The sequence below is a fragment of the Oncorhynchus tshawytscha genome, linkage group LG07 (genome assembly GCF_018296145.1).
Source record: "Oncorhynchus tshawytscha isolate Ot180627B linkage group LG07, Otsh_v2.0, whole genome shotgun sequence".
In the NCBI taxonomy this organism is placed as follows: domain Eukaryota; kingdom Metazoa; phylum Chordata; class Actinopteri; order Salmoniformes; family Salmonidae; genus Oncorhynchus; species Oncorhynchus tshawytscha.
This window is the reverse complement of record NC_056435.1, coordinates 38,915,548-38,932,707: the sequence shown is the minus strand read 5'-3', so window position 1 is coordinate 38,932,707 and position 17,160 is coordinate 38,915,548. Positions and strand designations below refer to the sequence as shown.

At 41.5% G+C, this 17,160-nt stretch overlaps 1 protein-coding gene across 2 annotated transcripts in view; it reads left to right on the top strand.

Moving 5' to 3' along the window:
* The window catches only part of igsf21a (immunoglobin superfamily, member 21a), a 265,545-nt gene that overhangs the window by 234,241 nt on the left and 14,144 nt on the right, over nucleotides 1-17,160 (top strand). For both annotated transcript variants that reach the window (XM_024427139.2, XM_024427138.2), the window contains exon 6: nucleotides 4,679-5,174. In XM_024427139.2, coding sequence (XP_024282907.1) covers nucleotides 4,679-5,174 — 496 coding nt within the window. The remainder of the gene's footprint in view (nucleotides 1-4,678; nucleotides 5,175-17,160) is intronic.

The following is a 17,160-nucleotide window of genomic DNA, read 5'->3' as shown; positions in this document are numbered from 1 at the left end:
GGATATGGCTTTGTCACTGTGGGGGTTCCCCAGTTCCTACCTCAGATACGAACTGGGGGAAATGATGTTCCTATAACTAAAGGTACAAAGGATGACCTTACAGTATACAAACCAAGTGACAAGCAGTTGTTCTCCTTTAAGAACAAATCTAAACCTATTTTTCTGCCTTTCTGCCTTTTGATGACACTAATTTTCTCTTTGTCAGTGCTGTTGCCTGGCATCTTAATACAAAACTAGCTGTTGTCTGGTCTATTTTCTGTCATGTTCTGTGTTTATACAAACACCATTTAACTGGTCAACAGTTTTGGTTAGCCTACATCCTTTCACATTGCAGCTTATGTGCTCAGCCGCCATTTGTTTCTAGGCAGGAGTTTTTTTTAGGTTGAGGCCAGTGGTGTAGTGGAGGGTAAATGCAAGTTTACCCATAATTTGCAGAAAACTTAGTGTATTTTTTCACTGCAACTAAAGATCATTTTACCCACATATTTTTGTACCACTACATCACTGGTTGAGACAAAATGTAACATGTAAGCGTAATCAATGGCTGTATACAAAGAGCTGTGCACTGACTGTGCATTCCTTTCTTTCACCAGTTATTCACCAGAATCCTTCATTTGTCTGCTTGTAGCTTATTATACAAGGAACAAGCGTGTTGTTGTTGTCACTAGGTACTGTAGAAGGTGCATCATCTTCCGTTTTAGATACTTTTAACAAGCTATTCACATAATAGTAATAGTTCTCATGACATCCATTACAGTATCCTCAGAGCACAAGTAACCATTGATTGAAAACGGGAAGGATAATGACAGCTAAATAATGAGAGGTGATTAAGCTTCTTTCTCTTTCACTGTCTCACTCTCTCATGTGCTCTCTCTCTGTCTCTCGCTTTTTTACTCTCTCTCTCTCTCGCGCCCCTTCTAACAGCACAATGATTCATTGTGGCAACATTAAGGTATATTTGGGCCATTGAGTGAAGAGAAAGGGTTATTGTTACTAGGGTTGCAAAGGGAGGGTATATTACTGGAAACCTTCAATGTTTGCCAGTAAATGACCAGAATTTGGGTATTTCTCAAGGATTGTATGTAATCTATAACAATACATCTAGTGGCCCTTTTGGGTAGTTATTATTTTTACAGGTGTCTGTAATTCTATCTTTTTATTTAACTAGGCAAGTCAGTTAAGAACAAATTCTCATTTACCATGACAGCCTACCCCAGCCAAACCCTAAAGTGCGCCATCCTACGGGACTCCAAACACAGCCAGTTGTGATACAGCCCAGGATCGAACCAGGGTCTGTAGTGATGCCTTTAGCACTGAGATGCAGTGCCTTAGACTGCTGCGCCACTTCGGAGCTCTTTCTGGCCCTCTTTGCGGTTTCATCACATGCAAAATATATGAAATAGTTAAATAAGATGATTTTCAAATAAAAAATAGAATGACAGAGCTGTAAAACAATATCCTAAATATAAAGCATCAACTTAGTGAATACCATTGGTATTTAATATGAGGGTTTCAACATTAAATATATATATGTTTTTTTTAACATTTGTATTTATTTTAGTATGTCATGATGTATTTGTTGTAAATGTTTTGGCATCAAACTGGTAGCAGTTGTGAAAAAAGTCAAATGTTAGACCATATGGTTCAAGAGAAAATAGACAGACTTCATGGCCAATCTACAGACACTCATGGCCAATATGGACACAGATATACAAAATTAATACTATATTTTTATATTCATTATTATTTTATTTTATTTAAGTTATTCAAGTATAAATTACCAAAGTTATGATAGATTGCCATAGATTGTCTGTTAATTACCAAAATTACTGAAGATTCCAGTAACTTTGGTAAGGTACCGGTAGCTTTGCAGCGCTAATTGTTATGTTTCAAATGAGCTTTGGAGTCGAGGTGTTAGGGCCAGGGGGTTAAGGCTGGCACTATCTGAAGTGCAGGTGCTTTTCATCAATGTCTATTCACAGGCAGAATGCAGAGCCTACCTCATGCCGCATGCACCAGCTTAATTTTGCCACCACCAATGCATTGCGCTTTGGCGGGCGTTCAGAATGACTTCCTTGTTTGTTTGTCGAAGCTCTCTTGAATCCGACTGAAGCAGGTGGCGTGTGCTCTGACTCCATTGTCTGAAGCATTTGGGGATGTAGAACAGAGGCGTGATTGATAATCACTTAATTCCACTGTGAAGGGCCATGCATAAAGACCATTGAAAACCACAAACAGCTTCTCATTACAGCACAGCTACCACTGCCCACTGTCTAAATTACAGCCAGCAGCAAGACTCATATGCTGACCCCCCAAATAATTGCCTGCTCAAGACATCTCTATAACAATGGGGTTTTCATTGCCTTGAGCATGCTGATTAGGCCTAACCTAAAGTAAGTGAAAACTGGACGGTTAGGTATTTTAGGTAGGTGGATCAGTTTGACTTGTGAATATGAAGATATCTTCTACCTCTTCTACCTAAGGTGTATTTACAAATTTAAAGCAACGTTAGAGTGATCAGTGTATTTCTTTCATAATGTGACCGAGGATTTCATAAAAGGGAATCCATGAAATGTAACAAAAGGTATTTTTCCCACCACTAAGTAGTAATCCATTCTCCATTGTAAGCTATGTGTATAGTAAACCAATAAAATACAGAATAATTCCTATTCAATCATTGAAACTATTTTTAAAGCCTTCTATCTCCCAGAGAGTACCGTCTATCACGCATATGCAGTACCTGTGTGTGAATTATTGAGCCACTTCAAGATAACATAAGCAAGAATATAAAATAATAATTGGATTGTATATACATGTGTAATGATGCTCTCTCACTGGCACCTGAGGTTCATATGATGCAAACCTTCCAGGCCTAACACAAGGTATCCTCACTCTTACTGTCTTGGAGAACATGCAGGGAAACTAAGGCGTGCCAATGATTCCTTTGGTACAAAACAACCTTGAGAGCAACAGTTTTCTCTGTCAAAATGTATAGTATTTTAATTAAAGAAAGCATAAATAAACTGAATGTACAGTAGTATTAACCTTGGAGATCACTACACTTAGTTTTTACAGCATTGGTTGAGTCCTTGTGACTTACAATGGGTACAGTACTCACTTCATTGTTTGGGAAAGTAGGAGAGATAGTGCCCCACACTGGTCAGGAGTAGATACATAAGATGGGCCTGCATCAAATGTGCCATTGCTTCTGCAAATCTTGATCATATTTCCCCTCTCTGAATAGGAATGACATATCATAGAGCTTGTCTTTGTTGTATGTTCTGGATCAAAACAGTGGTGATTTATAGATTCAGAACTTTTTTAAATGTCAATGTAGCCAGCCATTCCATCACCAGTGACATAATTAAATGCTTACAACCCACACAATTTTTTCCCAAGAGCAAACAAGCACAAGTTCATTACATTATCCTTTTTCTCCACGTTTTTTTACCAAATTGGTTTTCTACAGTACCCAAACAAAATGATTTTTTATTGTGCAGGTAGGTAGTACAGAAGGTAATGGTGGGAGTAAGGTCAATGATTAGCTGATACTCTAGAGTTGTGAAAGTTGTTAAACGGAGTCAGTTTAGGAGGCGTTGAGGTCAGTACATACCAGAACCTACAGTGCTCTTAATCTCCCTTGATGTTTCAGGTATAGGCCTACACAGTGCAGTCAACACAGCACTGATTAGTTCATTTATATTCAAGGCTCTGTATTTGTATTTGTGTTACTACTGTACAATATACACTGTAGTACTACTGTATTATCTTGTTACTTACATGGATACTGTACATGCATTGTTGTGCTACACAAGGAGATATAGTACACCATATGGAGGAGTCGGTTTAATCCCTTGATCATTGTTTAACCAATGGCTGTGGACTGTCTATGATGTGCTGTAGGTGAAAGCCTATAAACCTGGAAGTGTTGTGTTCATGTTAGGAAGAGTGTTGGTTGTCTGTTTCCTCCCTATTGTTCACATGGAGCCATACAGAGTCAATCCCCAGGAGCATGGCCTTACGTCACAGTTGTTTACACAAATTACTGCTATTTACACAGCAGAGTGAAAAGCCCCTTAGGTGGCATCAAATCAAAGCATGCCTCAACAATCCCCTTTAACAGAAAATCCAAACATTGGCGCAAAATGTATTATATAGGGTAACGATACTTTGATCTCGTGCAAATTGGTTCCAAATGTCCAAAGGTCCCGTAACTGACTGCGGATTACATTTTTCTCTTCAAATAAAGAAAAGTGAAAATAAAAAATCACGGTATGAGTAGGGAGCTTCACAACTACCGATGCCAAGGGCAGTAGCTCTGCATCCTGATTTTAAAGCTAATATCTGGAGGTTATGTGTTAAAATAGGAGCTTGAATATCCTGTCAAGAGATTAACCAGCCGGAGATCATTATATCCTCATAATGATGTAAGGAAACTTCTGTAATATCATTGAAAATCCCTGCTGAACACCAGCACCGAGCAAACATCTGACATCTCCTCTTCACCAGCTCACTGGTGACTGAATAACCACATACCATTATCACAACTGGTTGTAATAAGTTGTAATAAGACAATTGGAAAGGATATACTGTAATTCAACCCAAATCTCTCCTCTCTTTATGCTTTTTTGTTTGTCTCTCGATCTCTCCCCCTCTCTCCTCGGTCTCTCTCTCTCAGGTGTACTTTAAGCGGGATGGAGAGTTGATAGAGGTGATATCCTACATCCACCCCTCAGCCGAGGACGGCGGTGGCTCAGCAGGGGTGCGTGGTGCCAGGCCACTCCTCAGCAGAGACCTAGATGACACCAAGCTGCAGAGGTCCCTCTCCCTGTTGGACCCCGAGGGCCGGCCAGCCCGCATGTTCACCGAGAGCCCTGAGCGTCGTTGGACCCCGGGCCAGCACACCCAGGGTCGGCAGCAGAAGGAGCAGCCCAGCCCTGCCACGGAGATCATTCCAGAGACAGTTGTGAGCCGGGAGTTCCCTCGCTGGGTCCAGAGCACTGACCCAATCTACTACTTCAGTCACACCCACATCTCCCAGAGTGATGGCTCTGTGCTGGTGCAGGCCAGACTCACCTGGACCCTTAACCCCCAGCTGGACAATGACGCCATGTTCAGCTGTGAGGTCAAGCACCCAGCACTCTCCATGCCCATGCAGACAGAGGTCACACTGGGTGAGTACAACAGAAATATCCTTCCCCTAACCCACTCCTCTCTCCTTGTTTCCCCATCGCCGTACTCAATCTCTGAGCTTCCTTATGTATCCCTCGCGAATCTACTCAGAACAACACTGATTTCCATTTGATGCTTAATTGTGTAGTGACTGACAAGGCAATTAATCGAGCTGTCTGTAGCTAAATTGAGTTAACTCACAACCGTTATTGAAGAAGTCAACCTGAATTAAGGAAGTCAAATGAGAATTTATACACAATCAGCCACGTGATGTCCTGTATTGGAGGAGGTTCATGGATGAGGCGATGCAGTGCTGATATGATAAACAGAAACATTAAGTTCACTGAGAAAAGAGTAAATGGTAGAGGGCGGAGTGTGGTGCAGTAAGGAGAAGCTGCTGCTGCTCGTACAGGTACAAGTTACACGCTGTGTGCACACTTAATTTCCTCAGAGCGCCAGCTTTCATCTCCTTCACACCTTTAGAGGGGCCTTCTCCTCCTGCTAGTGTCCCTTTCTCACCGTGGTGTGGCTCTAACCGCTCACACTTTAACTGTGTGAAGCTTTTGGAGTTTTTCTGTTAGGACAACAACAACAGCGGAGCTAGAAAAACACTCAACCAACACAGAAGGACCAGTGTTTAGGGTCTATAAAGGATTTACCAATCATGGCTAACAAGTGCCTATGTGTCAGCACAGAGCTAGCTCACTGTTTAAGGGCCTGCATACTGCAAATAATACACGTTCAATCTGTTTATAATTCTACCCTTGTATATTAAAGTAACTTCCCAGTGAAAATCTCACTTTTAAAAGTTCATATTCTGTTAACTCATCCAAATAGTTTTATTGACTCGTCCCATACTCATATTTGTGGCCAAAGCATAAATTGTAGAAGGAAAAAAAACACAGACCATTTAAAAATGCTTGCTATTTCCTCGTAGAACATGATGTCATCTCCTTGTGGAGGATGAGCTGGCAAATCAGCAGTTTAGAGAAGGATGATCTGGTCAATTAGAGGTCTATTTGCATGATTATTTTTAATGACCGGTATACGCCCACACCATTCTGTTGTTGGGATACGCCCACACAATTCCAACACAAAAAAGCTGCTTTTTAACATACTTAATTGCCATATTTTGGAAGGAAAACTATTTCATAAGGATATACTGATATTATCTGTCTTCTCAAGACAGATTGCTGATTTTAACAGCCTCCTCTTTACTGTTGTTACATGTTGATGGTAAAAAATATTCTGGACCCAGAGGGGTGTAGGCCCAGAGAAAGCCTTGCTAACTGTCAATGGCTTTCATATTTTGACAAGGTTTTTCTATGCTGTGATTCAAGCCATTAATTTACCAGTAGCTTTGTTCTTTAAAGGGATGAAAACAGCTTCTGCAGACATTCCTCCTCACCACCCTGAGAGTCGAGAACAGAAAATGTGCATTTGTTGATTTTAATTGGAGTACACTTAAAATTCAAAGCATTCATAAACCTGCTTGAAGCAGATTGAACCTGGGGTAGTATGAGTGAGAGCTGCTGTTGTTATAGAGTAGTAATAATAGCCAGTACATGTGTTCATATACTGTAGTAAATATCACGTATGGTTAGAATTATGTCACCACTTGAAAACGTTATCTCTAATATACGTCTATCCTGGTTGGATGTAATAATCTAAAACTGGACACATTTGAAGTATTTCCCCCAGACGGGCCAGAACCTATCTTTTGATTATACAGTTTAATCCAGCTAATTGCTCCTGGGACCTGTCATTCACTCCTGTCCCTTGGCCCTGGCTTTCAGAGCTGTGTTTGGTGAGGAAATGAAAAGCCGGCCCTCTGGGCACTGACGTCAATTCAACGTCTATTCCACGTTTGTTCAATATAATTTCATAGACATTACGTGGAAAGAACGTTGATTCAACCAGTGTGTGCTCAGAGGGAAGTTTTTGCACTGTCCATAAGTAATACATCTTTCACTGATTTAATATCAAGTCAAAGCTTATTGGTCACATACACAGATTTGAAGATACTATCGCAGATGCAGAAAAATGTTTGTTTCAAGCTCCAACAATGTGGTAATACCAAGCAATAATAAAAATGTAAAAAACAATACACACAGAAATATGTATTAATTAGTTAATTAACAAATATCAGAACGAGCAATGCCAGAGACCTGAATATAAATATATATATGCATATAATGGTGTGTAAAGACAGTATGGACAGTATATGAATAGAAAATCTGTGTACAGTGGTAGTGCTATAGGATGAACCATGATTGGAATACAGTATATATTAAGCGGGTAAAACAGTATGTAAACATTATTAAAGTGACCAGTGTTCAATTACTATTTACATAGGGCAGCAGTCTCTAAGGTGCAGGGTAGATTACCAATTGATAGCCGGCTATAACAGTGACTAAGGTTCAGGGCAGGGTACTGGGCGGAGGCCGGCTAGTTGTGAGTGTTTGTTGTCCTGAAAATACAGTAGAAGCCGTCTCTCGTTCCCAGCCTTGATGCACCTGTACTGTCTCCAGCCTTCAGCCTTTATGATCTTATTCTTGTCCTTCCCCCTACACTGGCTGCTGTAGATGTCCTGGAAGGTAGTCAGTGTGCCCCCGGTGATGCGTTGGGCTGACCGCACCCCCTTCTGGAGAGCCCTGCGGTTGCAGACTGTGCAATTTCCATACCAGGCGGTGATACCCTCAATTGTGCATCTGTAAAAGTTTGTGATGGTCTTAGGGACCAAGCTTCATTTTTTTCAGTCTCCTGAGGTTGAAGAGTCGGTGGTGCGCATTCTTCAACACGCTGTCTGTGTGAAGGGACCATTTCAGCTATTTTCCTGGCACCGCTACACCAGGGCCATCACCTCCTCACTGTAGGCTGTTTTGTCGTTGTTGGTAATCAGGCCTACCACTCTTGTGTTGTCAGCCAACTTGATAATTGAGTTGGAGACATGGGGGGCAACCAGACATGGGTGAACAGGGAGTACAGGAAGGAGGTGAGCATGTACACCTGTGGGCCCCATGTGCTGAGGATCAGCGTGGCGGAGAGTTGTTGCCTACCTTCACCACTTGGGGCAACCCATTATATAGGAAGTCAACAGGACAATGTAGGGTAAGTAACCAGTTAAAGTGGCACAGGAAGGGGTTCAGACCCAGGGCCTTGAGCTCAGTGATGAGCTTGGAGGGAATATGGTGTTGAAGGCTGAGCTGTAGTCGATGAACAGGATTCTTACATAGGTATTTCTCATGTGCAGGTGGGATAGAGCAGTGTGCAATGGTGATTATGTCTTCCATGGATCTGTTGGGGAGATATGCAAATTGTAGTTTGTTTAGGGTGTTGGCTAAGATGGAAGTGATAGTCGTTCCCTAGCCTCGCAAAGCACCTTATGATGACCAAAGTCAGTGCTACGGGGCTATAGTCATTTAGTTAAGTTACTTTCACTATCTTGGGTACAGGAACAACGGTGGACATCTTGAAGCAAGTGGGTACAAAAGACTGGGATATTGAAAGATTGAATATGTCTGTAATTAGGCTGGGGTGGTGTCCAGATGATCATATTGTCATATTGGTCTTCTCTCATCCCGGGATTTACGGTATTATCGGCTAGCACACAAGGTGGTGCTAAAAACATAAGAAAATCCCATTGGGCCTCAATTCCCATAATGCTAACAAAATTAGCACAAACCAATGGCAAATCACATAGACGCTGTTAGCTAAATGCTAATGAGCGAAAATTAACAAACTAATTGCAAAGACAAGCAAATACAGCTCATAAAGTAATACAAGCATAGCTAATAGCTACCGATTGCCATTTTCGTTGAGTGTGGACATTTTCAAGCGAAAGGGAACTAGAGAAATTGTGCAAATTAACAAAGTTGTGATGGATGCTTTTCTGAAGGAAAGGAGCAGAGGGGAAAAGCTAGTAGGAAGAAATGACAACTGTACAGATAACTCATCCAGAGCTCTTTGACTTCTGGCAGTAATCCATTAGTGAATTGCATACAAGTAACTTGTCACCTCATGTGCGCCGCACAACAGAAATTCGCCGATAGATACAGAACGACATGGACTCACCATCTCCCGCTTTCTCCCATTGTGCTATAACAAACAAACACGTGACTTGCTCAACTGTTCTGGGGAACTACGGTAAGCTTTATAATGTAGTGCATTGCACAAGTTGACTACAGGTATTTACTTATGAAGTAGCTACTAATATTCTAATTTATAGAAAATCTTTGAAGAAATAGTTTTGACTGTATTGAAAAACCATCCCGTGTTTTTTTCCAAATACCCCGGTATACGGTATATACTGTATACCGCTCAAGCATATCCATGAACACTCCATCCAGCTGGTCTACAAATGCTTTTAAGATAAGGCTTGGGTTAACATGCTTAAATGACTTACTCACATCTGACACGGAAAATGAGAGCACACAGTCCTAGTGACCGTCGGGGGACCGCGTTGACGGCTCTGTGTTGTTTTTCTCAAAGTGGGCGAAGGTGTTTAGCTCATCCGGGAGCGAGGCATCAGTGTGGCTGGCTTTCCATTTATAATCCGTAAATGTCTGGAGTCCTTGTCACATACAGTACCAGTCAAAAGTTTGGACACACCTACTCATTCAAGGATTTTTCTTTATTTTTAATATTGTCTACATTGTAGAATGATAGTGAAGAAAAAAACGATTAAATAACACATATGGAGTCATGTAGTAACCAAAAAAGTGTTGAATAAAGTAGCCACCCTTTGCCTTGTTGACAGCTTTGCACACTCCTGGCCTTCTCTTAACTAGCTTCATGAGGTAGTCACCTGGAATGCATTTCAATTAACAGGTGTGCTTTTTTTAAAGTTAATATGTGGAAAGTGAATTTCTTTCCTTTTTAATGTGTTTGAGCCAATCGGGGGTGTGACAATGAAGGGGTGGTATACAGAAGAAAACCTGATTTGGTAAAACACTAAGTCAATATTATGGCAAGAACAGCTCAAATATGCAAAGAGAAACGACAGTCCAACATTACTTTAAGACATGAAGGTCAGTCAATACGGATAATGTCAAGCACTGTTGCAGTCGCAATAACTATCAAGCTCTATGATGAAACTGGCTCTCATGAGGGCTGCCACAGGAAAGGACTACCCAGAGTTACCTCTGCTGCAGAGGATACATTCATTGGAGTTAAATGCACCTCAGATTGCAGCCCAAATAAATGCTTCACAGAGTTCAAGTAACATACACATCTCAACATCAACTGTTCAGAGGAGACCGCATGATTAAAAAAAAAGATATTTTTATTTTTATTTAACTAGGCAAGTCAGTAAAGAACAAATTATTATTTTCAATGCCGGCCTAGGAGCAGTGGGTTAACTGCCTTGTTCAGAGGCAGAACGACAGATTTTTACCTTGTCAGCTCAGGGATTCAATCTTGCAACCTTTCGGTTACTAGTCCAACGCTCTAACCACTAGGCTACATGTCACCCTGAATCAGGCCTTCATGGTCGAATTTCTGCAAAGAAACCACTACTAAAGGCCCCCAATAAGAAGAAGAGACTTGCTTTGGCCAAGAAATACGAGCAATGTACATTAGACCGGTGGAGATCTGTCCTTTGGTCTGATGAGTTCAAGTTTGTGTCAAATTTGTGTCTTTGTGTGAAGCAGAGTAGGTGAATGGATGATCTCTGCATGTGTGATTCCCCCCATGAAGCGTGGAGGAGGAGGTGTGATGGTGTGTGGGTGATTTGCTGATGACGCTGTCTGTGATTTATTTAGATTTCAAGGCATACTTAACCAGCATGGCTACAACAGCATTCTGCATCCCATCTGGTTTGCGCTTAGTGGGACTATCATTTGTTTTCAACAGAACAATGACCCAAAACACACCTCCAGGCTGTGTAAGGGATATTTGACCAAGAAGGAGAGTGATGGAATGCTGCATCAGATGACCTGGCCTCCACAGTCACCCAAACTCTCCCCAATTGAGATGGTTTGAGATGAGTTGGACTGCTGAGTGAAGGAAAAGCAGACAAAAAGTTCTCAGCATATGTGGGAACTCCTTCAAGACGGTTGGAAAATAATTCCTCATGAAGTGTTTTGAGAGAATGCCAATAGTGTGCAAAGCTTTCATCAAGACAAAGGGTGGCTACTTTGAAGAATCGAAATATAAAATATATTTTGACTTGTTTAACACTTTTTGGGTTCCTACATTATTCTGTATGTGTTATTTCATAGTTGTCTTCACTATTATTCTACAATGTAGAAAATATTAAAAAATAAAGAAAAACCCTGGAATGAGTAGGTGTGTCCAAACTTTTGACGGGTTCTGTAATTCTCAAGTCTAAGCCGTTGTAATGTGACTCCACTTTGTCCTTGTACTGTCGTTTTGCCTCTTTGATTGTTTTACTGAGTTTGTCGCTGGTCTGTTTGTCTGTTTGTACACATCCATGCTCCCAGTTACATGTCTATGGTTAAAAGCGCTTTCATTTTTGCGGAAATGCTGCCATTTATCCACAGTTTTTGGTTTGGTTCTAATCGTCACAGTGTGAACAACATACTCTATGCACTTCCTGATGAACTCCGTCACCAAATCAGTTTATATGTCGATCTTGTTATCAGAGGCTGACCTGGAACATTTTCCCATTCCGCGTGATTAAAACAATCTTGACCCATAGATCCCGATTGGTCAGCACAGTCCCCCAAAACATTCTTGTATGTTCTTGAATAGACTTTGAGGTACCTTTGCTCCGGTTTGGTGGGTGTGGCGAGGTGTGGCTTGAAGCAATGAATGATGTAAAGGGCAGTGACCATGCTGACAGCGTTCCCCAACCTGTAACCCAAAGCCTTCTTGTTTTTCAACTGGTCGTTCATCACAGCACTCTTTCCATTCAATTGAACGTTCCAGAACATAAAAATTTACTGAACGCAGCCCTGTTTAAGTTTCTTCCTATAGGTGGGGAGGACCAGAGTGGAGGCGTGATCTGATTTGCCAAAGGGAGGGTGGGGAGGGCCTTATGTAACGCTCACGGAAGTGAGCGTAGCAATGATCCAGGGTCCTTGTTGTGCATGTAGCACAGGAGATATCTTGATAGAATTTCTGTAAGTGTTTTCCTAAGATTTTCTTTATTAAAGTCCCCAGATACAATAAGTGTGGCCTCAGGATATGCAGTTCACAGTTCAGTGTAAGCTTGTAAGTATACACGGCAATGACGATGATCAAAGACAATTCTCTCAGGAGGTAATGCATATGTTGATGAGGTATTCCAGATCGGGAGAACAAAAGGATTTGAGTTCATGTACGTTACCACAATCACACCATGAGTTGATAATCATGAAACAAACCCCTCCACCTTTCTTTTGCCTGGAGAGTTCTTTCTTCCTGTCGATCCGCATAACGGATGGAGAACCTCACTGGCTGAATGGACAGGAACAATTTATACGTAAAAAGCCATGATTCCGTAAAACAGAGTATGTTACAGTCCTTGATGTCTTTCTGGAAGGAGATCCTCGCCCTGAACTCATCTACTTTATTGTCCAGGGACCGAACATTAGCGAATGATGTACTTGAAAGCAGTGGATGGTATGCACACCGAATGAGACAGAGCGACATTCTGGCAACTGACCAAAGTTGTATTACATGTCATGAAAATTAACAAGCTGCTCTGTGCTCGCCTTACAAATTGATTTGGGATGGGGCCTTGGGAGCTTCTCGAAATGGGCCACACCTCTATGAGTTTCTTGCCTGGGTCTCACCATTCGCCTCAGTTCCAGAATTCATTAACTCAGTGCATCTGAATAATTAAAAGGACTGTACTCCTTTTATTTGCATGATCTATTATTCAGCAGCATGAAAAGACTGGAGGAATTATCATTTCATATACGATGCTGAAATATGATCCATGCCTGCATCCATCAGTCATTTCCTCCCCAGACCATGATAATCACAGAGCAGATGTTCTATTTCAGGAGGGCTGGTGTACAGTTTGAGAGTGTCTGTCTGTGTGTTGATGTTTGTGGTGCGTGTGCGTGCATGCATGCATCTGTGCGTGCGTGTGTCTCTATGTTCACCTGTGTCTCATCTCCATATTTATCACACTCTCATCTTGGTATTGTAAGGAGTCCAGTGCAGGCTGCGGGTTGGATGTGTGAGATGAATGATAGTGTTGGATTGAGGATGACGCAATGATCCCACAGTCACCCCTTTTCAATTGTTTGTTATGTCTTTGCTCTCTCTCCCACACAGTGAAACCACTCTATATTTAAGCAATAAGACACAAGGGAGTGTGGTATATGGCCAATATACCACAGCTAAGGGCTGTTCTAAGGCACAACGCATCACGGAGTCGATTCCGCAATGCATTGTGCCTTAGAACAGCCCTTAGCTGTAGTATATTGGCCTTATACCACAAACCCCGGGTTACCAGCTTAATTAGAAAAATAATACATGCTTTGTCATACCAGTGGCATACTGTCTAATATACCACGACTGTCAGCCAATCAGCATTCAGTGTTCGAACCACCCAGTTTATAAATGTGTACATTCATCAATCTGACTCTATTATTATGTGAATAAATGCAACAAATCCTGTGCGAATCCTTGCATCACCGACTCAGTATGACTATAATGAACATGTGTCTATCTTGCACCTTTGTGCAATTATTAAGAGGCTAGATACAAATAGCTAATCCTGGCAACCAGTGTTCTAGCATTAATTTATTGAGTCAAGTAGATCAGGGATGTCAAGGTGGAACCCAAGCATATGCTATGTGTAGTGTAAATAACAACTACCTATAGACCTACTAAATTATGACTGTAAAAGTCAATCAAATAATCACTCTGTAATATTAGCATATTTACTCAATTCAACTAATTGGATGTATTAGTCATGAAATAATTAACACTCAAACAATTACAGTGTACATGAAATACATTATGCATTACAGAATAACAGAGTAAATAACTATCAACTAAATAAGATTTAACGTGGTTACACATGTCTTCAATTCAGAATAATCTCTAAGAGAAAGAAATGTGTGTCTGATACACACACGAGCTTGCTAACAAGTCCTCAAAGTATGAGTGAATTCACTGCCCTTTTAACCAAATTCAAGCAGTGGATCCCAACCTGAATTAAGATTTATTGGCAGTTTCCTAGTGAAAATAAAAGGCAGGAGCAACACATCCAGATTATAATCTAATAAACAAAATTGGAATGTTATGAACAGACAACAGGAATGTGCCTGATAACCAGTCAACCCAAAATACATCAACCAGAAAACATACAATGCAATGAGACATCAAAATTGTGTAGCTCTTCACAAGCTCTTGAAACAAACTAAACACGACAATTTAATTCACACAGTAACATTAATTCCGCCAATTCAAGTTTTCAGCAGTCGTCACACCTTTCCTGGCATTAGTGACCCCAGGACTTCCGTGGGAATGTCTAGTCCTGGATATTGCCACAGCAAAGGTATGGCTCTCTCCTGTGAGATGCAAATATACAACTAGCCATCCGGACAATGCCAAATTGAATCAACACGCCAGGCTAGTTACTAGACACCTCTTCGTCACTGGCCTTCATCATCGTTCACATTTGTTCACTCTTTCTATTTTTATCAACTACAATAATCCCCCGTTTGGAACCTTTGAGTTGTGAAATAACAGCATTGAACCAGTGTTATAGTTAGCACAAGCAGGCTCGCCAAGACGCATGCGTGATACACCAAGTACCAGGTGTATGTGTATTTGGCCAAGGCAGTGGAGGCACTCAAGAAGATGGTCGCCCCCAGCTTGGCTTGCATGAACTGCTCATCCATGGCAGTTACAGTCCTGGAGCTCTCCTCATAGAAGCTATAGTCCCACCAGGGTGGAATGTCAGTCTTTAGAGGTACCCTGCATAGAATGCTCAGCTGTCCCATTGTGGAATCCTCCATCACCTCCATCAGAAGGTGTGGGTTAGCTGGACAAGTCAGGCCCATCATCGGAGTCAGTTTGCAAATTCGATGAATCCCCACTCTTTGTGAAAGCCTTGGAAAGCATTCCAAATAGCAATACAGTGAAAGTACACACTTCAACTTGCCAACATTCTACAATGTATGAGAAATACAGTTTACGCAGTAAATGTCTCATGACAAGAGTTGTGAATAAAGTTTCCCTATCATTAATATAGAAAATAGCCAACAAAATGATCCCATCAACTATCTGACCCAAACGGACGACGAGTTAATGGACACAAGTTCTAAATGGACAAAAGGAAACAAGTAAAAAACAAGCACAACAAAAAACCCTACCATCCAGCATCATTGCAAATAAAAATTCAAACAACATACGGTGACGAACAATTATTTCTCCCCCCCCTTCAAGAGGGATGAGTTTGGAACAAATGAGAACACTCTAAAACAATCCTTATAGTGTTGAGCAAATAGTAACATACATTTTGTAAATTCAACTTTTCATTAGTCGCCACGCCTCTCCTGGCATCAGTGACCCCAGTACTTCCGTGCTAATGTTTCGTCCTGGACATTGCCACGGCGAAGGTGTGGCTCCCTCCTGTGAGTTACAGCCATCCATACGGATAATGCCAAATTGAATCAACACACCAAGCTAGTCGCATCTTTATCACTGGCTTTTATAATCATTCACATTTCTTCCATCACTATTTTTCAACTACAACTCAACCAGACAATGCTGCAGGTTCTCTGTCTATTTCTGAGTTATCGACAGTCATCCAAATCTGTAGAGTCAGAAGCTAGGCCTGCTGATGTTTGGCTGAATCACAAAGCACACCTGATGCAGAGAGCGCTGTTGTTTACTAAGAGCACTGTGTGTCCACTGACCCATCCCACAGTGCTAACAGTTCCAGGCTGACCAGTGAGGAGGTTGGGTTGCTGGTCAACATCTTGGGAGAGTAGGGCTTATTTCCCTGTGAGGCCAATGCCCTCCCAGGTGCCGCAGTATGTCAGTCACATTGCATGCTGTTCTAATCAAAGGTGATGACGTTGGACGCCAACTGTCGTTGTTGGAGTGGGTCCCAGAAATTAGCCATCATCCTCTCAACGGTGCCAGCAAGCACTGTGACGCCATGACACCAGTATTGAAAATACCTTTCAGACGGGAAGTGGGAGGTGGGAGGTGGGAAGCAGACAGTGTAGCAATCACACTCCCCAGGTAACTGGACAAGTGACATCTTCATCATGGACTTGAGACCACTTATAGTGTAATACTGTAATTTTGATGTGTATGATGAGCTTGATTCAATGTCAAATCTTTAATTTAGGGCTGATAATTGATATGTCTACTTTAGGCCTAACTCAATGCAAGAGCTGGACTATAGTTTCCCCAGTTCTGTCCAGTTCTTCAGATAATTGTTTTTCTACATTTAGGTAGCCTGACTTAGATCCATTTCATTTCAACATAGTAACTGTAGGGAGTCTTTGTTGTCATTGAGTTATGTATTGACAAGCTTCTCTCTTGTCTTGCATCTATCTCACCACTCTGTGCTCTACGCGGTAACGCCACAATCTAATTCACATCTCTGGAAGATAGTAACAGAAGTAGAAGGAAGGAGATCATGTTATCTAAAAGGGTCACCTGACTTGATATACTGTACATTGAACAAAAATATAAATGTAACATGCAACCATTTCAATGATTTTACTGAGTTACAGTTCATATAAGGAAAGCAGTCAATTGAAATAAATTAATTAGCCACTATTTTATGGATTTCTCATGACCGGGAATACAGATGTGCATCTGTTGGTCACAGATAACTTTAAAAAATGTAGGGGTGTGGATCAGAAAACCAGTCAGTATTTGGTGTGACGACCATGCTCATCTCCTTTGCATAGAGTTGATCAGGCTGTTGATTGTAGCCTGTGGAGTGTTGTCCCACTCCTCTTCAATGGCTGTGCGAAGTTCCAGAAACTGGAACACACGTTGATCCAGAGCATCCCAAACATGCTCAATGGGTGAAATGTCTGAGTATGCAGGCCAGAACTG